The 27,955-nt window shown below is 37.5% G+C and overlaps 1 protein-coding gene across 1 annotated transcript; it reads right to left on the reverse strand.

Moving 5' to 3' along the window:
• Positions 1-208: 208 nt before the first annotated feature.
• On the reverse strand, positions 209-27,933 carry LOC139722871 (uncharacterized). The gene is made up of 2 exons (XM_071634153.1): positions 27,859-27,933; positions 209-634 (listed from the first exon to the last, which is right to left on the reverse strand). Exons 1-2 carry the CDS (start codon positions 27,931-27,933, stop codon positions 209-211), a joined length of 501 nt encoding a protein of 166 aa, XP_071490254.1.
• Positions 27,934-27,955: the final 22 nt, after the last annotated feature.

The following is a 27,955-nucleotide window of genomic DNA, read 5'->3' on the forward strand; positions in this document are numbered from 1 at the left end:
ACAGTATCAAAGGCCTTTGCTAGGTCAAGGTATACCACATCGACTGCTGTACCATTGTCTACGGATTTGGTGATGATTTCCAGGTATTCTAACAAGTTGGTAGTTGTAGACTTTCCTTTCCTAGTTCCGTTTATCAGGTTATGGTTTTCCAGATGATCAGATATTGCATCTCTGATAATGCTCTCTAGTACTTAAAAGCTGACTGATGTTAGGCTGATTGGTCGATAGTTCTCAGGTTTAGATCTTGACCCTTTCTTAAAATATTGGAGTTATAGGCTGATCTCCATTCTTCTGGTATACATCCTTCCTTGAGTGATTTTCTGAACATAATGGTGAATGGCACACTCAGTTCTTCAGCCAGAGGTTTAAGGAAGGCCGGCCGTATGTCGTCTGGACCCGGTGCTTTGGATGGGTCGAGATTTTCAAGTTTCTCTCCCACACAATCTTCGGTGATTTCTATTTCAGTAAGGAGGTCTTCATCAGTTCCTTTAAAAACTTTCTGAGGGTTGGGTACAATTGGGTCCTCCTTTGTGTAGACAGATGCAAAGTATTCGTTTAGGATGTTTGCTGTCTGTTGACCCAATGGAACTGTCTCTCCATTTTCTTTCTTGAAAGGTCCTACAGTATCTCTCACCTTTTGTTTCGATCGAACATATGCTTAGAAACTCTTGGTATCTTTTTTGATGTTCTGGTTCTGCTGTTTTTACTTTATCTTTCGCATCTCTCTGATATTTCTTGTAGAATTCTAAGTTCTTCATTGTCTTATTTGATCTGTACCTTTTCCATGCTCGTTGCCTTCGACGTAGGCTTTTTTGTGCTTCCTTTGTGAGCCACAGAGCTTTCTTCTTTCTAGGTTGCCGTTTTAGTGGTACATGGTCTTTTATTAGCTGCTTCAGCTTTCTTTCAGTTATGATTCACGTTTGGTCAGTTGTGTGATTTTCAAGTTCCTTTGTCCAATCTATTTCTTTCAGTTCTGTTCTGATCTGACTAAAGTCTGCATTTTTGTAGTCTCTCTTAGGCTGGTGCACACTTGGTTGGACATAGTAGTTAGTGCCCATCTCAGCATATTATGATCGCTGGATCCTAGGTGTGCGAGGATTTCCACTTCGTCGATCATGTCCCTAATCTGATTCCCTAATTCTAATTCTGATTCCCCTGATCATGTTCCCCTAATCTGATTTTACCACGGGACCTGCGGCTCTATACAAGCTTGCTTTTACGCAGGCCCCATCATATTTTTTTTTTTCGCATTATGATCTCAGTTTAACTCGCATGTATACAGACCTTGTGTATACCAAGACAAACTTTTGAACATTCCGGTGAAGTTCTATTTTGAATTATGTTCTGTATAGATTTCGTATCAATTTAGTTCATATTGTGATATATGTGAGAAATATGAAAATAAATTGAAATGAAATGAAATGAAATGTCAGGATTGGATGTGATGACAAGGTCCAAGATAGAATCGTGCCTTGTAGGTTCTGTCACATGCTGGCACCATAGATTGTCCGGTATAACTTCTACAAATGCACTTGGTTTTCCTGAGGTACAGCTTGCATTTTCTTCCAATCAATGTCTCTGTAGTTGAAGTCTCCGACGATCATTATGTCTTTATCTTCATCATTTAGAGACATTAAAACTCGATTCAGACAGTCATTTTGATCATTCGAGTTGCTCGGGCTCCTATAAACTATGCCTAAAAGTATGTCAAGAGTCTCATCCTCACTTGAGATATCGCACCATAGTGCTTCATCATGTTCAGCTAGTTTTGGACACTCTCTAGGTTGCACTTCAATGTCATCTCTTGTATACAAAATGATTCTTCCATGTGCTCCTCGTTGGCGATCTTGTCTAGTAATATGGTACCCTGGCATTTGAATTTCTGCATTAGAAGTCTTGTCATTCAGCCAGGTTTCTACTATACTGACCAGATCAGGCTTTTCCACTTCGATGACTACAGACAATTCATCTGCTTTATTTGTAATACTTTGTGCGTTTGTGAAAATGCAAGTCAGCTTTTTCCTGGTATTTTTTGGATTTTGTGTCAATATCCCTAGATTTATCTGTCTTCCGACAATCTTTGAATTCATTGTAGTTACGGGTTGTGGCTCCATCATTTCTTTCTGTCAAAGGTCCTTGTTTTTCTACACAGTCTTTCACTTTTCCTCCTTTTTTGGCTGAATCATAATTCTTTTGGGTTTTACTTTGTCCCGGTTGTTCTCTTTGCTCCCCGTCAACAATACTTGATGATATCTCTTCACGATGGGTTTTCTCCAGAGTGCTTAATTTTTCCAAGTTGCTTGATACTGATCTTTCGATACTCAGTTTGTATACATTTACACCTGCTTGGTTACTACAATCTTCTACTCGTGCTGTGTTCTCGGGACAACGTGGATGAGCCACTTCGTGGTGACTTTCCTGCGAAGTTCTCGATTCTTCGAAAGGTGCGTAGTGCTTTGAGTGCTCTCTATAAACATCGGTGCATGTGCTGGTTTGCTTTACTAAAGTCCGTAATCTGCGGGGGGTTCCACTCTTGTGATGATCCCCCTCACTATTTTTAAGTTTTTTTCACCTTTGTCTCTGCGTTGTTTCAACTCTTTTCTGAGTTCCGCTTCCTTTTGCCTTTGTTGGTAAGTTAAGCCAGGCTTCAGATCTGTGTTGTATTCTACATCGTTCTGCAGGTGTTTTGCATTGGACAGGTCAGTTCCCTTGGAGCGTCTGTTTTTCATTTGTACTTTGACGAGAGTGCCTCGCTCAGTCGGGATAATGTCAGTTTTTTCGATATCACTGGTGCTGACTTGAGGTTTGTTTGCGAAGAGAGTTTTGGCTGCTTCCATCAATACGTTTGGTGGGCTCCTACTGGAAATTTCAGGTAGATTGCTTATGACTACGTTCAATTTTCTTTTTCTTGCTCAAGTACTTTTTTGACAGCTTTGAGCAAGTGTGTGTCATTCGGTTCTTTAGTTTCTTGCACTCCTTTCAATTGTTCTTTAACTGCTTTCATTTCTTTCTCAAGTTTGTCTTGTCTTCTTTTCTGGTTGATCATATCGTCTATCATTGCTTTGGCATATTTCTTGCAAATGCTACAATGCCATTGGATTTCTTGGCTACTTTGGGCTCCAAATGTAGTCACGATGTCAAATAGTTCGTCAGAAAGACCTCCACATTCCTGATGATAAAATGTTTTGCATACATCACAGAAGACAGCATGCATGCAACCTACCTCTGACTCTCCTATATCTTGATCACATGGCTGATCACATGACATTTGCCACATGGCTTGATGGCTTGATACTGTTCTTCCTCATATTCATCAGTGGATTCTGTCAGTGGGGTTAGACTATGCTGGGAACTCAGCATAAATTTCAGATGCAATTGTTTACTACTTCCAGCTCCCTTGCTGCGTGTGTTGTAATTGGCCATTTTGATTTTCCACTTCTTTCAGACAGGTAACAAATTGAGTGTTCTATGCCTTCACTTAGTGCTGTCAAGGCTGGCTAGCTCTTGATTTATTTATTCAGCATGTCTTGATGTATTATTTGTATGTTGATAGTATCCTCAGGTTGAAAAATCATTTCCTTCTTGTATCACATCCAAATAACAAGCATGCCCTGCTGCGTAGTTTCATCAGAAGCAGGTTCTAAATTTATCATCCATGCAGTTGAACTTAGTCTATCATTTGTCAATTTCACACGAATGATTCACAATTTGATGGAAGGATTCAGTCTTATAATTGTATACTTATCGATGATGTTCTCCACTTCGTCAAGTTGCTTCAGGTAGCCCAGCATGGGGTATACTGCATGGGTCTAGTTCTAACCAAGCCACTGGCAGTACATTATATAAAACACCAGACTGAGTGCTGGGGTCTAAATATGATCCATAAAATGTTGGTTATCCTTCGCAGCAACCATCAATTGGTGTAAATTGTTGATAATTCTTCGCAACTTCCATCAAATGTTGTTAATCCATCTCAAACAAATTTACACCGTATTGAACCTGCATATCATACTTCTTCATTCCTTGCTTGTGTAAAAAATTTAGGCAGAATCGCAATTTCATGGAAGGATTCAGTAGTGTCTAATCCAAGATGATCTCCAGTCAGTGTTACTTCAGGTACCTAACATGGAATATACCACATAATATTAGATCTACACTGGCAGTGCAGTTACAGTCTGAGTGCTAGTGCTGGCTGGGGTCCAAATTTCATCCATCAAAATCTCAGCATCTTTTGCAAAATATTTAGAATCTACAGAACCTGCATACCATACTTCTTCTTTCCTGGCTTGTGTACACAAATAAAGCAGATTCTCAGTTTGATGGAAGGATTCAGTCTTGTGGTTGTATACTTATCCAAGATGGCCTCCAGTCAGAGCTGTGCTGTTGCAGCAGGTGGCCACCATGAATTGTTGCTCGTGGGACTACACTGGCAGTGTTCCATGGTGACAGGTTGCTGAGGTGCAAATAACATCCATGAAAATCTTGGTAATCCTTTGTAAAAAATCAACAAATCCGTATCCTCTTATTTCCACGTTCCTTGCTTGTGTCGATAATGCTGAATTCTTCAAACATTTATAAAATCTTTTGGCTAAAATCTGAGGATTTTCAGGGAGATCCAGCAGTCAAACCCCCACACTCTACCACACACACAGCTCCATGTCTTTGTACATCATCGGGACAACGAGTTTTTTTTTTTTTTTTTTTGGAAAACAGGTATAGGTAGTAACAAGGTTATTAAAGCCTGTCAAACAGTGGCAAACGTAAGGTAGGATAACAACTATTAATCATCATGTATGAAATAATTCGTTGTCAACGCGTAGGTCAAACAATATTATGTTTTTGTTTATTTATTTGTGCCTGTGTGTGTCTTTATGTTTATATTTACGTATGTGTATTAATCTCTTGTTCTTGTTCATCAGAGAGTTAACAATTGGTTGTTTCAGTTGAATTTCTGATGCTTATTGTCATGCAAGGTGGTATTATGATCTAAGGAATGACAAATACTTAAAGTTTGCAAGTTTAAATTCCAAAGGTCAGATTTATCTATAAAGGCATTTTAGTACTAACGACCTTATCGACCACTGTGCTAAATGTCCATTCGACACTTTCTGACTTGTAAGAAACGTGAACTGTTTATGCCACACAAATATATAGCAAATAAGAGTGTTGTACGTTATCTCGAATGAATCATCCGGGGAAAAAGATCGCTTAAACCAGTTCTGTCACAAGTCTACTTTTATCCAGTGAACGCAGGCCTTTGGAGTTTTTTAACAGCACTGCCCCCCCCCCCCCCCCCAAAAAAAAAGGCGCGCAGACTGAGACACAGATACAAAAACGGGAACATTAAGAAGAGCAGGGAATGCAACATTAGATTGAGTGCAAGGACCCTGTAATGCCGCAGCGGTGAAACGTTAATGTTTTCTCTGCATGCGCAAAAAGAGACTGTTATTGCTTCTTGAGCCGATATTGCCACGTACTGATGAATATGGAGCCACTACTCATTCACATGAGACACTCGTCCTTATCATTCTGGTCTAGATAACTGTCTAAAGAGGCCTTGCAACTAAAGAAAAAGAAATACTTTATTGAGTAATGACTGCCATCTACGCATCCATTATGGTTTGCTAACACCATCAGGGGCTACGCTGCAATAGTGCTAGCATGGAGTACAAATATGAAACTTGCCGGCCATAATAGCACTCGGATTGGACTAATGGGTTACGAAATACGTCAACTGTCTTGACGTCACCACAAAAAAAAAAAGAAATAAAAGATTCGAGAACCGAACGTGCTGCGGAATAACTGTGGCGGTCTCGACGTCGATCACGCCACGCTGATCGCCGGCATGAGAGGGAGCGTCGATCGATATGTATATCGTTGCCAAAATGTCAACCCAAATTTGTGTATCGAAATATTTTGTGTCGACGTTTGTCCCGCTGGAATCTAACCCGAATTTGTCCTTTGCCGTGCATCGTCACCACCTTTAGGTGCGGTAGCTCACAAGACGTCCATTTAAGATGCTTTCAGCAAATGGAGCAAAGTTGAGATAAGACGCTACCGGGAGGGGAGCATAAAAAATAACATCAGGAGGAGAAGGAAATATAGTCCTTTTCACACACCCACAGAAACCAAACACTCTTTCTCTCTTTCTCCCCCAACGCCAAAACGCCTGTCCGAGAGTGAAATAATAAAGGAATACAATTTGGTGGGCAAAAAAGACTCATCGAAATTGCAAAGTATGACATGAAGAAAAAAAAAACAATTTTTGCTGTTAAGTCAAATGCACTCCTGTGTTGCGCATTAGTCTCTACGAATCAAACAATCTGCCAATCCATTGGTTCAGTTATTGTCCGCAAGTCTCTCTTTGTTTGTTTGTTTTTTGCTCCAGACGAGTTAGCTATTAGCAAGAAGCCAATTTAGATAAAATGAAGGTTGTTTACACTGTACTGCAAATACAAGAAAGGAAACAGTCCATTCAAAAAGAAAAGCCCCCACCCCCACACTCACACAAACACGGACACAAAATTCACAAACAAACAAAGACCCAAACTGACACAAGTTCTATAGTTATAACTGGTTTATGTTACATTACTTTTTAAACCAAATTTTTGAAGTACAATGCACAGTCTTTCTCCAATAACCAAAGCCTATTACAAATTCTCTAATATTTCTGCTTTTTCAAGGGCGTTGCCCTATTTCGCCCCAATTTCAGTGAAAGACGAATTCTCAAAGACTCTATATGCGTCAAAATGTTGTATGACTCAGCACAAACGGACTTTCAAAACATATTGTCTAGATGATGGAAATAAACTACACGCGCTGAAAAAAAAGGGGGTTACTGAGCAGAAAGGCTCTGAAGTTTACAGTTTATTCAAGTTTATTCAATTTCATCAAACTGTACCTTTTGCAATGAATGGAAAAAAAACAGGATGTAGAACCGTATATAATATCCACAGAGAATGCATTATTAGATAAATGGTCCTGTTGGGAGTAGTGAATTAAAGAAAAGGTTCAAGTAATGCATATATGTGTATGTCACTTGTATCGCAAAACATCCTACCATAAAAAAAAATACAATAAACACGTGATAGAGCCTAAAATATGAGGAGATTTTTTATTCTCACCAAACCATAACTGTAGACAGTTTAGTCTAGAAACATTTTTATTATAAGTCAAGTTCCCATTTTGCATATTTAACAATAACTGAAATCGATAATACTGGTTCAAATTCTGACAGTGGTTGTTTTTAGAACTATTTTGGTTTTTGTTTTATCTGCAAATGGTAATTTATGCCTTTAAGGTGACATTGCGCAAAATCTATAAGCATAGTCTTTTTATGACCACTGTAAACTCTTGAAGCACTGGACTCCTCTTTTCAAAAGCGTGGTTAATTGAAAGTGAAGAGTGTGTAAAGTTTTTTTTTTAAGATATCAAAGCGGGTTTTATTCCAACACGTTTCAAATCGCTTGCACTATTCTGCAAAAGAAGTGTTCCAGAAAAACTTTAATATACTCAATTTTCCTTGTTCATTTTTTTGATTACGAACTTCACAATTATGCAGAAGAAAAGTATCTATTTCAGAAAAAATAATGGAGATTGAGTTTTTTGACCGATTTCACCCATATCAGGTTCTCACATGAAGTTCGGGTGTCGGACTTTCGATTGTTGGTTTGTGATGCTCAGTAACAAACACACTGTACAAAGGGTTTGGTGGCGAAACAGTTAAAGTCCCATTCTCAAACAGCTAAAAGTGAGCACATCATTACATAGAGCAAAATAAAACCAACAATATCTCATTCATTACACTACATAAGATATTCTTAAACTTGTTATTGATAATATCACATATTTTCTTAGAATTGTCTTGTATACGTTAGTTTTCATCGCAAATATCTCAAATTAACAAGAACAGAGTTAACTAATTTTGCTATCAAACTCTTCATGTGTGTGGTTTAAATCTAAGCCGAAATCTTGGGTATTGTCTCCGCTACGTAATAATTATAATCTAAGAGCAGGATTGGGTAAAAACAAATGGGAAAGATACATGGATGTATGTGGATACTGGTCGAACCAAATATTTTCAGCGCTAAATCATCTTAGGCGTCGTCCCAAGTAAGGGTGGCTTTATGGGGCTAGGAAATAATCCTCTCGCCTCCTTCATGTCCCTCTCGTAGTCACGAGGTGCCGCCGATTTATTTTTGAGGAGCCTCGCATCCTCCTTTATTACCATTATTCATTTTTCCTGAACTACGTTTGAAGCGCTTGAACCAAAGCCCTGAACGGGCGGTTAATGACTGGTCCAATCACGTGAGCGATAAATGAATAGTGACGTCATTAATTGCCAAGACGCCATTGATGTCAGGAGCCGATGATGACGGAACACGTAAAATTCGCGGAGATGGCCAGCATTGTCATGTTCTATTGTGGTAACAATGGGTATCCATAAATAAAACGAAATACGCGGGAACGCTCTATCATTCCGTTGCTTTTTTTGTCGCCCTATAATACGGCAGCAACACCTTGACTCCATGGATGGATCAAAGCATGTCTGATAAGGACCGTTATGTCTGGTTGACACCGTTGTGTGTGTCGTCATGCTGTAAAGTTGTATAGAAATAACAACAAAAAAGTGTCCACTATACAGACATCTGTCAATATTTTTGCACAACCCATCTGCTCAACCCTACTACTATAATAAAATATATGGGAAAAAAAAGTGAAAAGAGTTGTTGTTACTACTGCTAAAATGGCAACTAAATACTACCAGGTTCTCTGCACCAGTGTGCTTATTACTTTTTTTTTTCTCTCTCTCTCTCTCTATCTTTCCTTTTTGACATGATAAAGTCAATGCTTTCATTTTTCATAACACGTGCCAATGTTGAAAGGTTCGGATGACAATATTACGAAATGGGACGAACTGACAGTACAGCTTTTTATTCTTGTTGTTTTTGTTTCATGCAAAAACGAAAAAAAAAAGGAAAAGGGGGTTTCTTTCCTTTTTGGTCGTGAAACTATAACATCTCTTTTATTTTGGCCTAGATTGTAACACCCTTTACTTAAAAGTAATGTCATACGAAGATAACTCAATTTGTGTGCACTGCAGCGATATTTCACAAAGTGTTCACGTGGATACGCCGATGGTCGTAGTACTTTCGAGGTTCCATACAGTGTCATACAGTTTTTTTTTTTTCTGGTCATTTAATTTTAGCGAACTTGACAGCTTATCTTTCCAATTTGAATTACTAACGAAGCGCCCTCGACGTCTGGTTAAATCTTGATGAGATTTCAGGGCGGGCAATTTACCCAGATAATGTCTCTCAAATTCCATCGAAACAAAATAGGAGGCCCCCAACAAACCAACAAAGAGAAACCGAAAAAGAAGTCAAAGCAAAATTAAAAACAAAAACAAAACAAATCAAAACAAAAATCCTCGCGCTGAAAAAATGTGAGATATTTCTGCCGTGGAATTGCGGCGCGAGTACCAAACAGGGACACCGTACGGGACTGCAGCAGGCGAGTTTGGGGCCAATGACGCGGAAAGTAGAGTGATGGCATGTACGGCTGTCAGATAGTCTTCATCAATTATTCTGGAGTTTTTTTGTTTACTTCATTTTGTGACAAATCATCGAGAGTGATCATTTTCATATTGAATGCTCGTGGAAATTACCTCCTCAGAACATGTATCAAGAACAATCAGTAGAAAGAAACATTCGGCAGTGCCAGAGCTTGTAATTAAACGTGCATGTACATATTACATAACATTTACCTCAATATAGTATTCCAATAACGTCTGTATGGTTTCTTCATTACACTGAATTATATGAGTGAGACTTGAAAATGAAGCTCTTTTAACAGTAACAGCTTTCCGATATAGTTATGACAAGTGTGGGCCCGCCCCCTTTTTGTGTTGAGGAGATAAGAGATACTTTGATTCAATTCTCAGCTGACGTACGATGAATTCCATTGAATCATCAATTCCAAGAAACTACGGGACAGTACTTTGGCGTTCGTAACTTTTTTTGGTCATATTCTTAAATCGTATCTGGTAGAAAAAAAAAAGAGTGTCCTTTAATTTGAGGACTTTGTTCGTCCTTGGTGGCTGTTGATTTCGTTTGCAGAATTCTTGAAAGGCAGTAAATCGATGAAAATGAAGAACTTGTTTCCGAAAGGCGCTAAATCCATCATTTTTCAATGGATTTATCACCTTTTGGAAGCAAGCTCTTCATATATGTCTGCCCCCCCCCCCCCCCCCCCCCCCCCAACGGAGAAAAGCAATAACTGACATTTTTATGAGTTTGCACTTTTTTTGCAAAAATGAATAGTTTACCCAATGCTCTTTAATGTGAATAGGTCTGTTTTTTTGCAAAAAAAAAGTGAAAGTGACCAAAAATGCAATTTTTCACTTTCGCAAAAAACAGTAACTACATCCAGTTGATTCACCTTTGCAAGTTTCCCCACGGAAGAAAGCAGTAACTATCAATTTAGTCTACTCATTCAGACTCTGCAGTCCTTCCTGTATATCATTTTTTCCTAATACCTTTTTTAAAAAGAATTCTATAATTTTTTTAAAACAATAGAAACAGCAGTTGCTTGTATAATTTAGGGGAGTAGATAGGCCTATAAAAAGATTGTTTCACCAGTAACTTGACTCTGCCCGCAGGGAATCATATATGACAAGTTGTAGAAAAGTTTCTTTCTGGAGACTAGCACAGCTGACATACTGAGCCCGCTCAGAGTGCAGAATGCTGCATGCGCATAATATTTTGCAGCATGCTTACAACTGCACTGCAGAATTCATCACATCACAGTCATCACAGTACATTCTGAGTGACAGTGCTAACCATGCAGTCACACAGTGACTGCATGGTTTCTGCGGTCCAGGCATGCCTGCAAATCTTTCATGAATTGCAGAGGAAAAGTCATGGTGGTCATAGCTTTGGCCAGAACCAGAAAATCAAGGTGAGCTGAAATATGAGTAGAAATTTAGTAAGGAGGGTCTGAGAGTTAACCCGAAATTATAGAGTTAGACTTGACATGTTAAGGTCAATCTAACGTTAGGTCTAACGTTACTATAATCTACTGTAGCTGTTAGATCTGGATTCTCTGAGAAAGTCTAACTTGTAACTAGGATCTACTAACGTTAACCTAGTATTTTACTTTCTGAGACTAAGACCAGATCTACAGTAGATTGAACTTAATGACCAGAAATGTCATTTAACAGCCATTTAAATAACTTTACAATCAACATCCTTTTTTAACCTTGTTTAACATTTAAACTTGTACTAGACCTAGACCCTAGTGTTAGACAACAAAATAATATTGTTGTTGATGATAATGATGATTGATGATGAGTACAATTTGATGATAGAAACAGTTAGACCCAGATCTAAGTAAACTCTTACTAGTGTTCTAACAGAATATAGTTTAGAATTTAGAGTCTACCACAGTCCAAGGTCTAGATCTACAAGTAGATAGGCCTAGAATCTAGATCTAGACTATATTTACCAAAATTTAGACCCCTCCAGATCTAGATCTCTAGATCTATCTGAACTTAAAAGAATTAAATTCTCAGACTGAAGTCTTCAGTAGAAAATAAATTGAAAATCACCCAAATGTGATTCTGGTATTTGAATTGCGCCCTTCAAAATTTGAGGAATTTTATGACACTAAAAAGTGGTACAGTTAGGTATATTGCAAAAATACTAGGCCTACCAGATGTGGGCTATGCCATGGTAAGCTATCTAGATCTAGACCCTAGTCTAGATCTGTTAGACTAGATCTATCCTTTTCCTGGACCTGGGCTGCAGCTTGACTGGAAATCAGAAAAAAAAAATGACAGAATGGCGGCTTTGAAGGGAGATGAGCACTAATATTAATACACAAATAGTCTAGATCTAGGTCTACCGCATACCAGATCTAACGTTACAGAGTCAGAGTTAACTGTTTAGTGTTAGACAAAATGTCAGTAATCTAGATCTAGGTCTAGCACTAACATTGGGCATAGATCTGTAGAGTCTAAGTGTAACGTCAGAGTTCGACTAGGATCTAAGACGAAGAGACTTTATACTATATATAGTCTAGTCCACGGACCAGGCCAGGCACTTCAATTACCTTACTGTTACACAGAATGCCATTCATTCCTAGAAGTGACAAGACCTAGTCTAGGTCTAGGTCCTAGATCTTATAGATCTAGACTAACTAGAAAGTAGAAGAACTTTGTAAGCAGCTGGTGGTGGTAACAATTCTCCTCACTATGGTCATGTGACATGTGCAGTTACTGCTTTTTTCCATGGGGAAAACGGCAGACTCCTGGCCATCTGTAGTTACTGCTTTTTTCCATGGTGAAACTACCCAAAATCAAGGGTAAGTCACCGCAGTAACTACATTTTCCTAAATTACATTCAAACATAACGGAAACATAATGTTTTCCTAGGTATTGTTAGACAACTAGGTATGGTGCATAAGCATACCAAAAATTATTTTTGAATGTTTCTGTGTTCTTAAAGAATCAGCAAAAAAAAAAAAAAAAAAAACACACAAAATAGCATTTATCTCAGCTCAGCAGATATGTAGTTACTGCTTTCTTCCGTTGGGGGCAGATTATACACTCCCCGTCGAGACCCCTGAAGAAGGTGGAGACCATCGAAACGTTGAGTGCAATAAACTCATTCTTATTGGCGAAATAATGCATTACTAGTTTATTTTTTTATTCTTCGTTTTATATATATATATATATATATATATATATACATTGTATTGATATACATAATAGAGAGAGAGATAAATGTGGTTTATGCAATGGTATTATGAATTGCCGATTTGAGGAGGACGAAATAAAACATTACAAAAAATTTCAACAAAGATAATAATCAATTTCTTCTCCCTTCACGCAACTTCGCCACCAGCCGTCTCTCCTTTCACCTTTGGTCCTTGTTGGAAGCCTTCATAACTTGTGTTGAAACAACTTTGTATTTATTCCAAACCAACAATCGTCATTGATGGGAAACATTGAAGTAAAAACAATAGCTGAGGGTACTCCTTCGCCACGTCAGAGCAACTGCACCCGAAAATAACCGTCACAAATTTAGATAATTGCACCGTTTATAGAAGTATATCTCTTATTATTGAGCTAATTTGTTGTGCTTTGCTTCATTCAAGAAATCCTTGTTTCTTTATATTTTCTGCTTATTCATATGAATCACATTGATGTAATAAAAATTCAGCGGTTTATCTTTTTTTTCTAAATTTGGGAAAATCTTACGGTAATTCAGCTTTTGTCATTAGATAATAATGTATCTATTTATACTTATGTGTTTTCATATATTTTTCGAAATATTTACGTATTTACTTCCAAATCTATTCAATATATCATTCGTTTAAATTTATTCACACTTGTCATTACGTTTACAAACAATAATCGTGTGCATAGTCAGCACCTCCAGAGCTCTTATCATGTAGGTTCATGTAAGTGACGTATGGAGGCGTCATTGCTGGTTTCTAATTTAAGTATGACGCATTTTTTTTATACACCTACGCACGATGAAAGCTTGCCCGTAATTAAAACTCATGGACATAAACAAGAGATCCGGTTTACCTTTGTGTGTTTATTTTTATTTCATTTTGTGTGTGTGTGTGTGTGTGTCCAAATTTTGTGTGTGTGTCTGTGTGTGACGTCAGCGCAACCATGTAGGCCTACATTGTATGCTTTTGTAGCATGGACATTGGTCGTATTTCTAATACTTATTACAGACTGCTGGTAGTAGGTTTTTGAAACAACACTTCCAGTTAAGTCTCTCGTTTTGTTTTATTTTGTTTTGCTTTGCTTTGTTTTGCTTTGCTTTGCTTTGTTTTGTTTTGTTTTGTTTGTTTTACTTTGTTTTGTTTCCTATTGTTTTGCTCTTGGCGAATTCGATGGCAACCCTCTTCATTCTTATTAATTTATTTTCTCCGCAGGTAATCATCGATTGTTGTCTGGTGAACGAATTTGGTATGGGTTATCTTTCTTTGGTGACCCAGCTATGCCCTGGTCGATAAGTTTCAAAAGACACTTTGTTCACTGTGACTGTGGCATTTTCATGTGACTATCAGAGCAAAACTTGCTGTCCGAGACAACACATTTAGAATGTATGTGTTTAAGGAACGCGGAACCGGAAAAAAGGGAGGGGGGTGACTGCAAAAAGATGGGAAAAGATCGCTTACAATAATAAAAAAAAAAAAAAAAATCCTACAGGACGACATCCTCACTTCTGCGGGGGGTTGGATCACCTTAGAAAACGTTCTCTGACCCCTGCGTATCTGAGAGCATTTAAAATTCCTTTAGTTAGAAGAAAAATATTATGCCATCGAACCGTTTCCGATTATGAAAGCTAGTCTTCTTAATTCAGTTGTTACATCTCATCTCATTTATTTCCATTTCCAAGAAACAAATTCATATAATCACAAATACAGCGTAATTGTATTGACACAATGTATTTCAAATATTCAAAAAATAGAATAAAACCCGGAATTGGCGCCAGAAATATAAGTTGCGCCCCCCCCCCTCCTTTACACAATTCCTGGATCCGCCCCTGAATGGTTAACTTTATAGGCGTTAACTTTATTGGAGATTGAGGGGACTGCTAATAAGTTTAAAGGCCGCTGTTAAATGTCCAGGCAGCGGGAAAGGGGGGGGGGGGGGGGACAATATGGTATTTCAGGTGTGAGGAGTTTTTATAATACTGTAATGGCGAGGGGCAGCTGCTGCCCAAAGCTCGTGTGGAGATTGTCGGACTCTCGTTCCTCGTAAGACTCTCGCAGTGGAAACCGATCCAGCAAGGAATATCTGGTGATTCGACCAGTATTCAACAGACTCTTGACCGGGTAGCCTCCCCGGCACTCCGCGCAAGGAGTTGGGGGAGTGGCAATGTAAATGCACTCGCTTAAAGGTGCTCTAGTTTCCAATCTGTTAAACGTCAATATACGTCATTGATGCTGACTGTATAGTTGATTTGGGATATGGCATGAAATTCGCAGGTAAAGAAAGGCGAACAGCGGGATAATTGCCGCTTTCTTTAAGACCATTTCACAAAAATGTGCCAATTAATATTCCTCTGTTCGTTGCTTGAATAATGAGTCGATTGTAGGATAAAAACAAATATGGATCGTATAAGTGAAAAAAAAAAATGAGCAAGTTACAGGTGAGTTGTTAAAGATAAATTACTGCCCCAGGTGTCAATTTGATTCTTTCTTTTTTTTTTCGTAAAACTAAATTACAGTGCCATGGTAGCGACAGCAATAATATAGGTTTTCCGGCCAAATGCGCACTTTTGTCAGTACATTTGATAGAGGGCTCATTCAATTTAGCAGAAATCCTCTTTATCGCTCACCCCGTCTTTCTAAATTGTAACATGTACGTTCGATTTAGCATTTCGAGCAATGAAATTTTAGCATGCGTGCCTTTCAAATTCGTAAAAAAAGGGTATTCAAATTGGCACGTGCTCTAGATTCATTTGAATTCGCCAGCACTGGTCGAATAGAGTATTTTCGTCATTCAATTTCGAGGATGGGCAGTCCAATTCTAAAACATTTTCAAATCTATGTCATGTTATTTATATTTTGAAATGGTGAGAACATTTCATTATCTGTATTTAAATGTGACTTCTTGTTTCATCCACACACTAATGCAATAAAAGTATCACATGGTTGACCATAAATAACTCGAGTTTGTTGTTCTATAAAATTCCCTCTTCTTTCATACAATAGTCATATTAACCCGTTCCATAGTGAATTCTGGATTCCCCATAGACTTAATACACAGGCCACCGGGTTCCCAAATGAAACAGGTTAAGTTCTGCATGTGCGCAGTACCAGGGATCCACTTCATCTTCTTATAGTCATGGCAGCACAGGCGTATATGTCAAGAAGACAGAGACAGAATTATAGAAGCATTTTATTGAGGGTCATAACCTTCAGTACCTCGAACTTGCCAACACACTCGGAATAAAGCGCTCAACGGCCACATAACTCGGACCGGAGACGCAATCAAGCACATTGAAAGAACTGTTGCCAAGATTATATCAGAATAAAGAATGAATACGAAAATATGAATTGTTATGATGCTTACAAAACAACAACTATAATGATAGAAAGTTTTATAGAATAAAAAACAAAAACATGCCTTCTAAATTGACTGCAATGCGTGCTAAATTGGATGTCAAAAATGAATTTGGATGAACGAGCGCAGCATATACGTAATCACGTGAATATATCATTCTAAATTGAGCGAACAAATATCAAATGAATGGTGCATGTCTTACGAATTTCTGTTGAAAAAATATTGATTAGAGTGAGGTTAAAGGTGATCAGAATGCTCCAAAATGATTTTGAATGAAGATATCATAACATGGAAGTATGGGACATGTCATCAAGGCTAAATTTTGCTAAGTTTAATACAACAAAAAGAAATTGGACTGAAAGATGCAAGAAATAGGCCGGGAAAACCTGTAATGATTATTATGAATCATTTATTTTTATGATAATATTCTTCTGACATCAAGCTACTCCTTGACTGGCCTACTGATAATCAGTCTTCAGATAATCATTAGTTTTAGCTCTTGGCAATTAAAGCAATGGAAGCGGTAAAATTGTGTCGGTTCTAAAGCAATTTTATGTATAGCCTTTTGATTGGCTCTTCAGACGCTGAGCAACGTGGACTGATCCCACAGAACTGATAATGTCCAGCAATTCACTATACAATAATAATGTATTGTTGTCTAAGCTCATCGACACTACATTATATCTTATCTAATTGTACTTTTAGTTTCATTGTTTGTATTTCATGTAGAGTGAAATTATTATTTTCATTTCAGCATTTTTGTTTTATATTCAAAAATATAATAGAATTGTTTTTTTTTTTCGTTGAACAATTTTTAAAGCCTCTCAATTGCAGTATGTAGAATATTGACAGATTCTTAAGATTGGCAACACATCATGAAAGACGATTCATTCATTTTATTTCATTTTATTTCATTTCCGACGAAAGTATACAATATGACAATTGCATATAAACAAAATAAAGTACAATGTTACTTTTACATACTTTCGTCGGAAATGAAATAAAATGAAATGAAAGATCATAGTTGCGTCCCTATCTCAAACGGACACATTATTTGTATCTTATTTTCTTTGATTGTGCATAGATTTAATGAGCGTAACGTGGTCAGTCTGATCTCTCCCACGTATAAGATATGCGATGAAATCTAGAGTTGCCGATTTAATGATGACGAGGTGATCGCTTCTGCTGCGAAAATGCTCCCAGGACGAGCGGGGTCAAAGGGACAGGCACCTCCTTCCTGTCGATTAGTTAACCACTTATTGTAGCAATACATCCCCTCTCATCAGGCTGTGACAAATGGGGTCCAGAATTAACTGATGCAGTCATCCGGCGAGTAAAGTGGGATGGCGTATTTTACTCCATGGGAGACAGATAGCTATCATTCCTTTACTGCTCCTTATTCCCACCCCCCCCCCCCCCCGTTTCCCTCCCTCTCTCTTTCTCTCTCTATCACTCTCTCTGTCTCCTTCTCCTTTTCTGACTAATATGGATATACATCTTAATGTCAATTGAAAGGGTAACTTTTTTCACTCTACCTTATTTGTATTTGTGCGAAATAATTGAGATTGCAAACAGATTCTCCCTTATCGTGGGTATGAAAAAGTCAGTACGACATATTGATTTGATTTGATTTGATTTCTTTCTGCATTTTTCACAAGGTATATACAACGTAACAAACAATTTTCCAATACTAATCACATTATATCCAACACAAAATGAATATAGATTTAATCATATTTGATGTATCAATAATGAAATATTGTATAGGTGAATCATAATCATTGCCTCTTCAATTAAATTAATACATACAAAAGGCAGGAGACCGTCATCTTAAGCTGAAGCTTGAGTCTGATGGCGGCCCTGGAAAAGCATATGGCTCGTACTTCTTTACGAATCATTTGATACATATATTAAATTGTATAACCGAGTAAGGTAGCTACAAAATGCATTAGTGATGAAGTGAGTTAGTTTGCCAGTGCATATTTGTAGTTTCGTTGTTTTATCATTGTTAATGCTATAAAAAAAAAACGTGTAAATTAATTTTCATATAAAAATGACATACATAATGTTTATGTATGCATATCATGTATGGACACGAGTCATGTAAACATTGTGGTAGAAAGAATAAAGTATATCTTGGCAAGCAGAAACTGTGTCCCCACATTGGTTTTATTAGACATGAGACCCTTCAGAAAATTTCAGATATTAAACCAGGACTAATTTATGAATAAATTTCAAATCAAAATGATATAACACATCAGAGAGTAAAGACAATCCAATAGAAAAATGTTATTAACACATTCAAATTCAAATTCATATGATTTTATTTCCATATAAAGTAATACAAAATAATATACATAACGCTTACATGAGTACATAACATCAAAAGGAACTTTCAATCACGTAATTTTCAACAGAACATGAATATAATAATCATAATGATAACTCTGATTTGGATGAATAAACAAGTAAGCAATACAATCTTAATTTATAACTTTACAGGGAAAAGATGAATTCACAAGAAAAGCATAGCTTGTAAAATTTGTGAATTACTCTAGACATTGTCACATTGTCCTTAATAGTCTTTCCGCCGTGTGATAATACAAATGTTCTAGAAAGGAATATATAAAAATAGATAACAAAAAGCAAAACGACAACAATCCTTCTAGCCTACTGATTTGTACCATAGTATCATAATTATATAAGGCATGCAGCTGCGCTACATGTTAGTAACCGATTGAGCCATGTGCGGTTCTTCCCTGTCATGCCATGGAGGTGTGAATTCCCATCTCCCTGGTCATTCTTATGAACGCTCACACTTACATCAACGTCAGTAAAGTTTCATAGAGACTTGGTACCCACCCCTGCCAATACTGTTACTGTAACCCATTTGATGTTCTCTATGTTTCTAACAAACTCTTAGCAATACGTCCTCGCATCTGGGTGTGTATCTTGACAGGGCGGTGAGTTGGCTCAGTCGGTAGCGCGTCTGCCTCACGATCACGCGGCCCGGGCTCGAACCCTAGTCTGAACGGAGCAATGTTGTGTGTAAACATACCGTCCCCTCTAGCAAGAGGCAAAACACTCTGTCCCTCGGATAGGACATGAAATGGAGGTCCCGTGTGTGAGAGAGTCGCAGCTCATGCACGTAAAAGATCCCGCTTCATTCATTCATCGCAAAGAGCAGGGTGTCTAACCCGGTGAAGTGGTCCCACCCCACATCCAACTGGACCCCATGGAAGACCAGCTTAGTGTAGCTGAATATGGGCTATCCAGCCATCTTGACAGATGGAAAATGAACAACAACAACAAGGAATTAAAACTATACTAAAGTTCAAATTTGTCCAAACTCGAACAAGGGTAGATTATCATAATTACGGTCTCTTTTGATTGTGTTCAGAGTGTACTGGCTTCTGTGTTATTTCCTTATCATTTATGATTGAGCATTTTTGCTATTTATATTCTTTAATCTCGGTTTGCTTTGAAGTAGAGTAGGCCTACGTGGTCAGGTGTAAAAAGCATTTTTACTGGCTCTACATAATGATCACGTTGATAGCAACTGAGGATAATGGTATTATGTTACAAATGAAATTAGTGAAATTAATGCAAGAAAATAGTAAAGGTTAAAAGAACAAAAAGAGACAAAGTTGGATTACAAAAATGAATACAAATCATGACTTGATCCTTAACTGCACTGACAAAGTTCTTCTTTTATTCGAGATTGCAGCCGTTGTTACACACTGTTATGAATGTATAATATCCTGGAATTTGTACCTAGCTCGCATTCAAAATCAGATATATTTGACAATTTTATGCTCAGTTAACGTTGAATATGACAATTAATTCATTGACAGTTCAGCTGTCCCTATATACCTGTATTGCCAATGGGAGTGTGTGGGAGTCATGCAAATAAAAATAGGTTCACACGCTATCGCCGCAGAGAAAATTAATGTGACTCCTTCTGAGGGCTGATAATGAAAATCATGCAATCCCTTCGCCTGGCTATCACAGGGGAAGAGAATACCCCTTGTTTTGGTGGGGATGAGATTGACTCCTTTAAGAACTCTCAAAAGTATTACCGATCGCTTTTCAATTCGCGCGCACGATCCGGGGCGTGTTCACCCACGGTAATAAGTAACCGGCTGTCGGCCCCCACTTGCCGCGACAAGTGGTTTTGCATTAGAGCCGCTAGACCGCTAGTCCTGCCCGAGTGCCGTCCAAGCATTTCGTTCAAGAACCCGGGCGCGATACGCGTTCATCCGATTGGAGAGGAGGGAGGGAAAAACAGAGGGAGGATTAGAGATAAAGGTAAGAGAGAAGGACATACAGAGGAAGTTAGAGAGGGGTGTGCAGAAAGATAGAAAGATAGGGAGAGAATGAGAGAGAGAGATTGGTAAAAAGGAGGAAAGATAGATGGGGGAGAGAGGAAAAATATAGTGATGAAAATGGAACGACTTTAGTGACATTCTTATCTTGTTTTCTGGTCTTTTCTTCCTGATATTGATTATTTCTATTATTGCAGATTGTCGCCTAAATTTTTACGTGGCTTCCCCGTCACTGCAAGGCATGTGAGTGGAAGTTTTCAATGAACCAAATGCAAGCATAATCCATTTCCTAGAATCGATGTTTTCGGCTGAGTTCTGCTGTTGGCACGAGGAAAGGTTATGAGTTATAAAGGATATGTGCACACCCAAACACACACGCGTAAACACACAAATACACACAATCATGGGTGGAGATTATCAGTAAACATTGAATACAAAATAAAAACCCACAATACATTGTTTTTAGTTCATAATCACGTTCGATTATATAAAGACATAAATCATAAAATGGAATTACAGTAAGAATCAAGTGATTGTTTTTCTGATACTTGGTATTTGTATGTGTGTTTGATATTCTATGAGGGCGATGTGTCTGTGGGTTTTCGCCGGAAAGATTATTGTTTACATAAAATCTCGATGAAATTTTCGGGACTCTGGATTTTTGTTACCCCATTAGATAGTAAAGTCATCGGTTACAAGAACATTTTTTTTCCACTGATTGAAAAATTGTCCTAAACTTCAGACGTAAATAACCACGGAAAAGATCAGTGCTTTAAGCCATTATTAGGTCGAGAAAGGCAATCAGTTGCAATAAAAACAACTCGACTAAATAATTTCATCGATCTGGAAGATTTTGTTCTTCTTCTTTTTCTTCTTCGTCTTCTTCTCCTTCTAGTCTCAGAGCATTATCATACTTGGGTTCCGTTTTTACACGATAATTGTTATCTAATCCTGGAAGGGATTGCTATTCTATATTTTTTTTCGTTGCAGAATTATGCCTTTTGACATTAGATTCAAGATTCAAGATTCAACTTTATTTCCACTTCCATCAAATAAACAAAGAAATTATACACATTGCATATGTACAGGATAATTGTAATACTCACAGAACATAATTTGACAAGGTACACATGAAAATGAGAAGTAGATGCGATTACATCTTTCTGTGTGTGTGTGTGTGTGTGTGTGTGTGTGTGTGTTTGAAAATGCGTGTTCCCTGTTGGAAAGAACACAGTATCCCACAATGTGAGAAACACAGTGTGAACACCATGTGAACACAGTATGAACACAGTGCGAAATCTCTTCACCCTTTTAAATTCGAGCGTTTTAAGAGTGTGAACACATTGTGAATCACCAATTCAAAGTGTGACACAGAACATTGAAAACCAAACCACAGTGTGAAATCATCTCCAGACTATCAAATTCGAGCGTTTTCACATAGTCGACAATGTGACCACACTGTGAACACACTGTGGGACACTGTGCTCTTTCCAGTAGGGTTGTCATTTGAAAACAATGTGTGCGTGTTATAAACAATTAAACATCAGGTCCTTGCAACGTCTTTATAAAGGGATGGCAAAGTTTTGGTTGAGATGTGGCTTCAGCTTTCCAACTTTTTTTGTGATAATGAGAAACCTCTTATGAAATCACGAAAAGGAATACAATTCTAAGATGATTTCTAAGTTTATTTGGTGAGAATGGTTTTAGAATTGGCTAAGATATCAAAAAAGAAAGTGTCCTGATAAAAGGTGGGACCCACCTGTTATCAGGATCACTTTGTCATATTATGTTTTTGTATTCATGTCACAACCATTTCAAAACCGATTTCCATTAAATAAACATTGAATTACAAATGCTGTTAGAAATACTAAGAAAAGATTTTATACTCAAAAAGTTTTTGAATGTGAAAGGAAATAGTACTGGAACATGGAAATTAATTAACAACATACTTGCTAAGAAAAATGCTACGGTATCTTAAGATGTTGAATTCAAAGATGACTCTGGTATGATTTATAGTCAAGAGGAAATTGCTGAAAAATTTAATCAATATTTTGTGGATATAGGTAAAAATTTATCACTTAGTTTTGCAAATACCAATTTATCTGTTCATTCTTACCTCAAAGGTTCATATATTAGGTCACTTTTTCTGAAGCCAGTAACAGAAAAGGAGATTATTGATATTGTACTAAGTTTTAAAAACGGTAAATCTCATGGTTATGATTCTATAGATATCAAAATTATGAAAAGAGAGATTCATGTTTTATATAAACCTTTGAGTATTTTGATTAATTATTGTTTTGAAAAAGGGGTCTTTCCTGATGCAGGCAAGATATCAAAAGTTATTCCTGGATATAAAAGTGGTGCAAAAGATGATTTTACCAACTATCATCCAATTTTATTGTTAACGTTTTTTGCTAAAATTTTTGAAAATGTATAAGTGTGCGTTATTGCAATTTTTAGATAAAAATGATGTTCTGTTTAAGAAGCAATTTGGTTTTAGAGAAAAACACTCTACTCTTTTAGCAGCTTGTAATTTTTTATGTAATTTAAATCTTGCCTTAGAACAGAAAGAATCTTTATTGGGGGTATTGTTAGACCTTAAAAAGGCATTTTGCAGTATTGATCATGAAATTTTGTTGTGTAAGTTTAATTTCCATGGTATAAGGGGGACACCATTACAGCTGATTAAAAATCATTTTTAAAACAGACAACAATTCACTAGCTATAATTCATATTCTTCACAAATGCAAACTATAATTTGCGGTGTTCCGCAGGGTTCAATATTGGGCCCTATTTTATTTCTGATTTGTATGAATGATTTGCCTGCTGCCTCATCTGTATTGCAATTTTTGATGTTTGCTGATGATACCAACATATTTTTGAAGCATAAAGATATCAATCAAGCTGAAGATTTGATGAATAATGAATTGGCTAAAGTTAATGATTGGTTTTCTGCAAATAAATTGGTTTTGAATGTTGCTAAAACACATTTTATGAAATTTGATAATAGTAATTCAGTTAATGTTGACACAGATTTATATATTATTAATGATACTCAGAACACGTGAGGTCTGTAAAGTTCTTGGGAATTTTTCTTGATGAAGAAATGAAATGGAAAAGCCATGTTGCTCAAATTCTTAGCAAGGTTTCAAGAAATGTTGATATCATGGGCAAGTTGAGAGATTGTCTACCTCAAAATATATTATTGTTACTGTATAACACATTGGTACTCCCTCATCTTAATTACTGTATTATTCTTTGGGGTAAGTGCAATAAGTATCTTCTAGAGCGATTACATAAGCTGCAAAAAAGATCCGTTAGAGTAATAACAAAGTCATCATTTCTGTCTCATTCTAGACCATTGTTTATTAGATTGAATATTTTACCAATTTATCAACTCTATGAGTACAATCTTGCCATATTTATGTTTTTATATAGTAAAGAATTATTACCAGAGTTATTTAGTTCATTATTTGTAAAGAATATTGATATTCATAATTATAATACAAGATCAGAATTTCATATTCGAGTTCCGTATGGACGAACTAAATTTTCACATTCATTTATAACTTATCAAGGACCAAAGCTGTGGAATTATTTACCAAGTAGTCTAAAAGATTTTTTATCGTTGAATTCATTTAAAAGAATAGTGAAAAAGAATCTCTTGACAAAAATTTCATAGAATCTCTAGAGCTCTCTGTATCTGTAATAATATGTTGATTTTTTTTGATTTTTTTGTGTATCCGATTAAATGACATCTAGATAATCCCCCCCCCCCCCACACACTAACACACATACTGTAATACTCTCATTTCTTTACTCTTTGGGGATCTTACTTATAAGTTTTATTGAATCTCCATAAAAACTTCTCATGATCCCTCCACAAATCATCCATCATTTTGTTATATCCTTTCTTTGTAATTCACTTTGTGTTTGTTGAAACACTTTTGTGGTGAACATGGTATCTTATGTGTATTGTTCTTTTAGTTTGTATTTTCCAATTGATGTTCATTATATCACATTTTATGTATCCTTTGTATCCTTTTAATGATTATGTGGAAATAGAGTTGAATTGAATTGAATTGAATTGAATTCCTTTCTCAATCGTTATTATGCTCTTTAATATTTCATGAGTGGTTCCTAATCATCTCGCAAAAAAGAGAGATATAATCAGAACCGCCCATCTTAACCAAACTATACCATCCCTTGAAGGTACGGCACAAGATCGGTTTTGTTTGTTTGTTTGTTTGTATGTTTTATTGGTTTTCTGTATCATCGTTGGACATGCACTAATTGGTACAATACGCGAGACGCTGTTAGTATCTCATAGTTGCACTATATCTCCCTGTCATCAAGTGAATTCGTACCCAGTAAACGTTAATAATTTTGCTCTGTGAATTTGATGAATCTCTTATCTATAATAGGACCGCTTAATAGGACCGTTAACCTTGATAAAAGAAAAGAAAATCTGTTCGAATCGTCGCACCAGGCACAGTTCGAACCTAGCATCTCCTGTTAACTTATCCAGAGCCGTATTCTGTGTGCGCTGTTATTTTCGCGTACAGATGGTTTCGCGAGATGTTGTTTTCGCGAATTGACATCGACACTAACATTAATGCACTATCACCCAAGCGCACTGAGACATTTTCGCGTATTGTTAAATTCGCGATCCAACTATGATTCGCAAAATTCACGAAAATTAAACCCTCGCGAAAATAACAGCTTATACAGTAGTCACTCTACCACAGCGCTGTCACATTTTAAAATCATCGGCAATAACTAGAAGCAATGACAGAGAATGAAAGTCAAATCATGCCCATGAGCAACCGCATTTTTCCTGATTAGGCAGAGTGGGCACGTTGCCACGAGCCCCATGGTCGGATGTAGGGTGTACGGGTGGGTTCGGCTGCGTCCCCTTGAGCTGAAGTGACGGCAAGTCACCCTTGATGAGAACACAAACCTCGGCCCTTTTTTCAAGAAGATCAATTTATCCCCGAACAAGACCATTCCGATTTGAAGGACCTTCTCGCACTGAAGCCATTAATTCCCCCAAGAATAGACGTACGCCTTTTTTTTTAATTCAAGTTGCTCTCCCATCCCCCCCCCCCCCCCCTTGATATTGTTCAGTGACGTCAACGTTTTCTTCTTTGGGTGATGCCGACTTAAAAATGCCTCAATCAAATGTTTTACTCACTGCACCATAAAAGTAATACACACTGCGTGTAGCACTGAAGTCTCTATCTCCCCTCCTCTCACCCCCCCCCCACCTTCTTCTCTATCCCTCTCTGTCCGTCTGTATGCAGTTCGCTTTTTCGTCCTCTTGTATTAAAGAATGAAAGAGTGAAAATAGATTAACTCAGAGACAATGACTGTACTATTGGAAAAAAGCCCTACAATCAACGTTATAAAGCTTAATTAATCAAAACTGGAATAAAGGAAATATGTTGCAGAAGAGTCCAATAATAGAGCCTTTGAGAAAGAGGGGACAAATAATAAAGCGAGAATGAATGAAAAAAAGGAGAGAAAAGGATAATGCTTTTAAAGGTCGTACTTGAGAAAGTTATATCTCACTGTCACTGGTAGAAGTAATTATTTTATTTTAATTCTCAGTGATTTGTCGGTTATACTATAATAATTATAACCTTCTAAGCTTTTGAGACGACAAATGACTCTCAAAGTGCAGTGCCATCAACTGCAAAAAACAACAACTATCATATATAAACACACATACGCGCACTCACTCCCCTCCCTCCCCCCCCCCACACACACACACAACTCAGACCAGCGGAATGGTCGAAATTGCACGTTGTACAGTGAACGATATGCGACACTCATTTTTTGGCATATTTTTCACCCAACAGTAGATTTATCACAACTACATAAATGGAGATATTTAGTCTATATAATATGAGGACTATGTGGTTGAGATGCTAACACCTTAGAAGTCTTCCACTGACCATCACACATCAACAATCTTTACATTTCCTTTCAAGACATGAACATTGCAACTGATTGACAAATTGCCCTACATCGACGTAAATAAGCACTGAATTGATCAGTGCTTTTGTAGGAGCCATGATAGAAAATCATGGGCGTATATACTCAGCTGGATTTGAACCTACGACCTCCTGATCTCCGGACCGGCGTCATCTCCTCTAGACCATCGAGCTTTCGCCCGACAGCAAGTGTTGGTTCAAATCCTCAATCTAGTCAATCCTCATCCAAGAATTTCATGAATCTGAAGATATGAACCATGATTCATGTTTATTATATTTCCATCTGAGAAGATGGCAGGATAGTCCGTATTCAGCTGCACTAGCTAGTTTTCAAGTGGGTTCAGCTGGGTGTATTATAAGGCGGGTCCACTTCACTGGGTTATGCACCCTGCACTTTGCGATGAATGAATGTAGCGGGATATTTTACTTGCATGAGTTGTGACTTTCTTACTCACGGGACCTCCATTCGTTTATCCTATCCGAGGGACAGAGCAATTTTGCCTCTAGCAAGATTGCTTAGCAGAGACTCGAGAATCGAACCCGGGTCATAATAGGGATTGGTAGACAGACGTGCTACCAACTGAGCCAGATTACCGCCCTCAACATAACGAAAACATCCTAGATCATCCATCTCATGAAATTACCGCTATTTTTTTTTTAATAACCTGTGGAAACAGGATGACTTATAATTTTCTGAGGTTTGACTGGTGATTCCCGAATTATCGACTGAAAATACGCCGTTTTTATGAGCAACATCACAATTTTGTGTGTATGTGTGTTACAACCTCTGGGAGCGCTTACTAAGATGGGGATATTGCACGATATATTGCCATATAAATTATCGCTGTTGTCGTGGTTATGGTCTAATGAGCAGGATCACCTATATGGATTTTAGGGGCCTACGTCATTTGCTCCACTAATCCACAAGCAAACCAACCCCAGCATAACCGATTTTGCCACCAGCAAGGATGTGTCAACAAGAACAATCTATTCTCAAAGTATAGATGTAATTCTTGAATTGTTCTATATACTATCAGTTTGTGTTTGTGTGTGTATGTGTGCTAGATATAATAACACATACAAAAACAAACGTACATAAAATATGTTATACAACGCATGTATAGATCCTTGCCAGATCGGTGCAAGTTAAACCGTTCTTTTCAACTCCGCTTCGCGTCGTTGAATAGAACAATTAAACTTTCTCGCTCTTGTAATATCCGGAACCGTCACACTTCTAAATATTGAATATTTGCATAACATTATATGAATCCCTTGACCTCGACCTTGATGAGATAATCCCTGAAGCAGCTCTTTCCGAACTAAACTGGGATGGGATGTGCTGTGACAGTAGGTGATGGTGCAGTTGTAGTATATTTACAATAAAAATAGTGATGTGCACACTAAAATTCTGTAAGTGTAAGATTTACAGCAACATGGAACCCACCGGAGGTTTCAGCCCTCTGATGACAGGAAGGGCAGCCTCCTCGAAGGCAGCAACTGTTGGGGCAGTAACGGCCATGGTTGGCAACTGGTTCCAGATG

The sequence above is a fragment of the Diadema antillarum genome, unplaced genomic scaffold (assembly GCF_040938485.1).
Source record: "Diadema antillarum isolate AM-2024a unplaced genomic scaffold, OU_Dant_1.0 scf00000174, whole genome shotgun sequence".
Lineage (NCBI taxonomy): Eukaryota > Metazoa > Echinodermata > Echinoidea > Diadematoida > Diadematidae > Diadema > Diadema antillarum.

Bases quoted from the DNA above. Each gene is read 5' to 3' on its own strand.
- LOC139722871 (XM_071634153.1), bottom strand. From the start codon at position 27,933: ATGGCCGTTACTGCCCCAACAGTTGCTGCCTTCGAGGAGGCTGCCCTT. The intron at 635-27,858 runs GTGGGTTCCATG...TCGAAACAAAAG, and splicing joins TCAGAGGGCTGAAACCTCCG to GTGAGAGATACTGTAGGACC.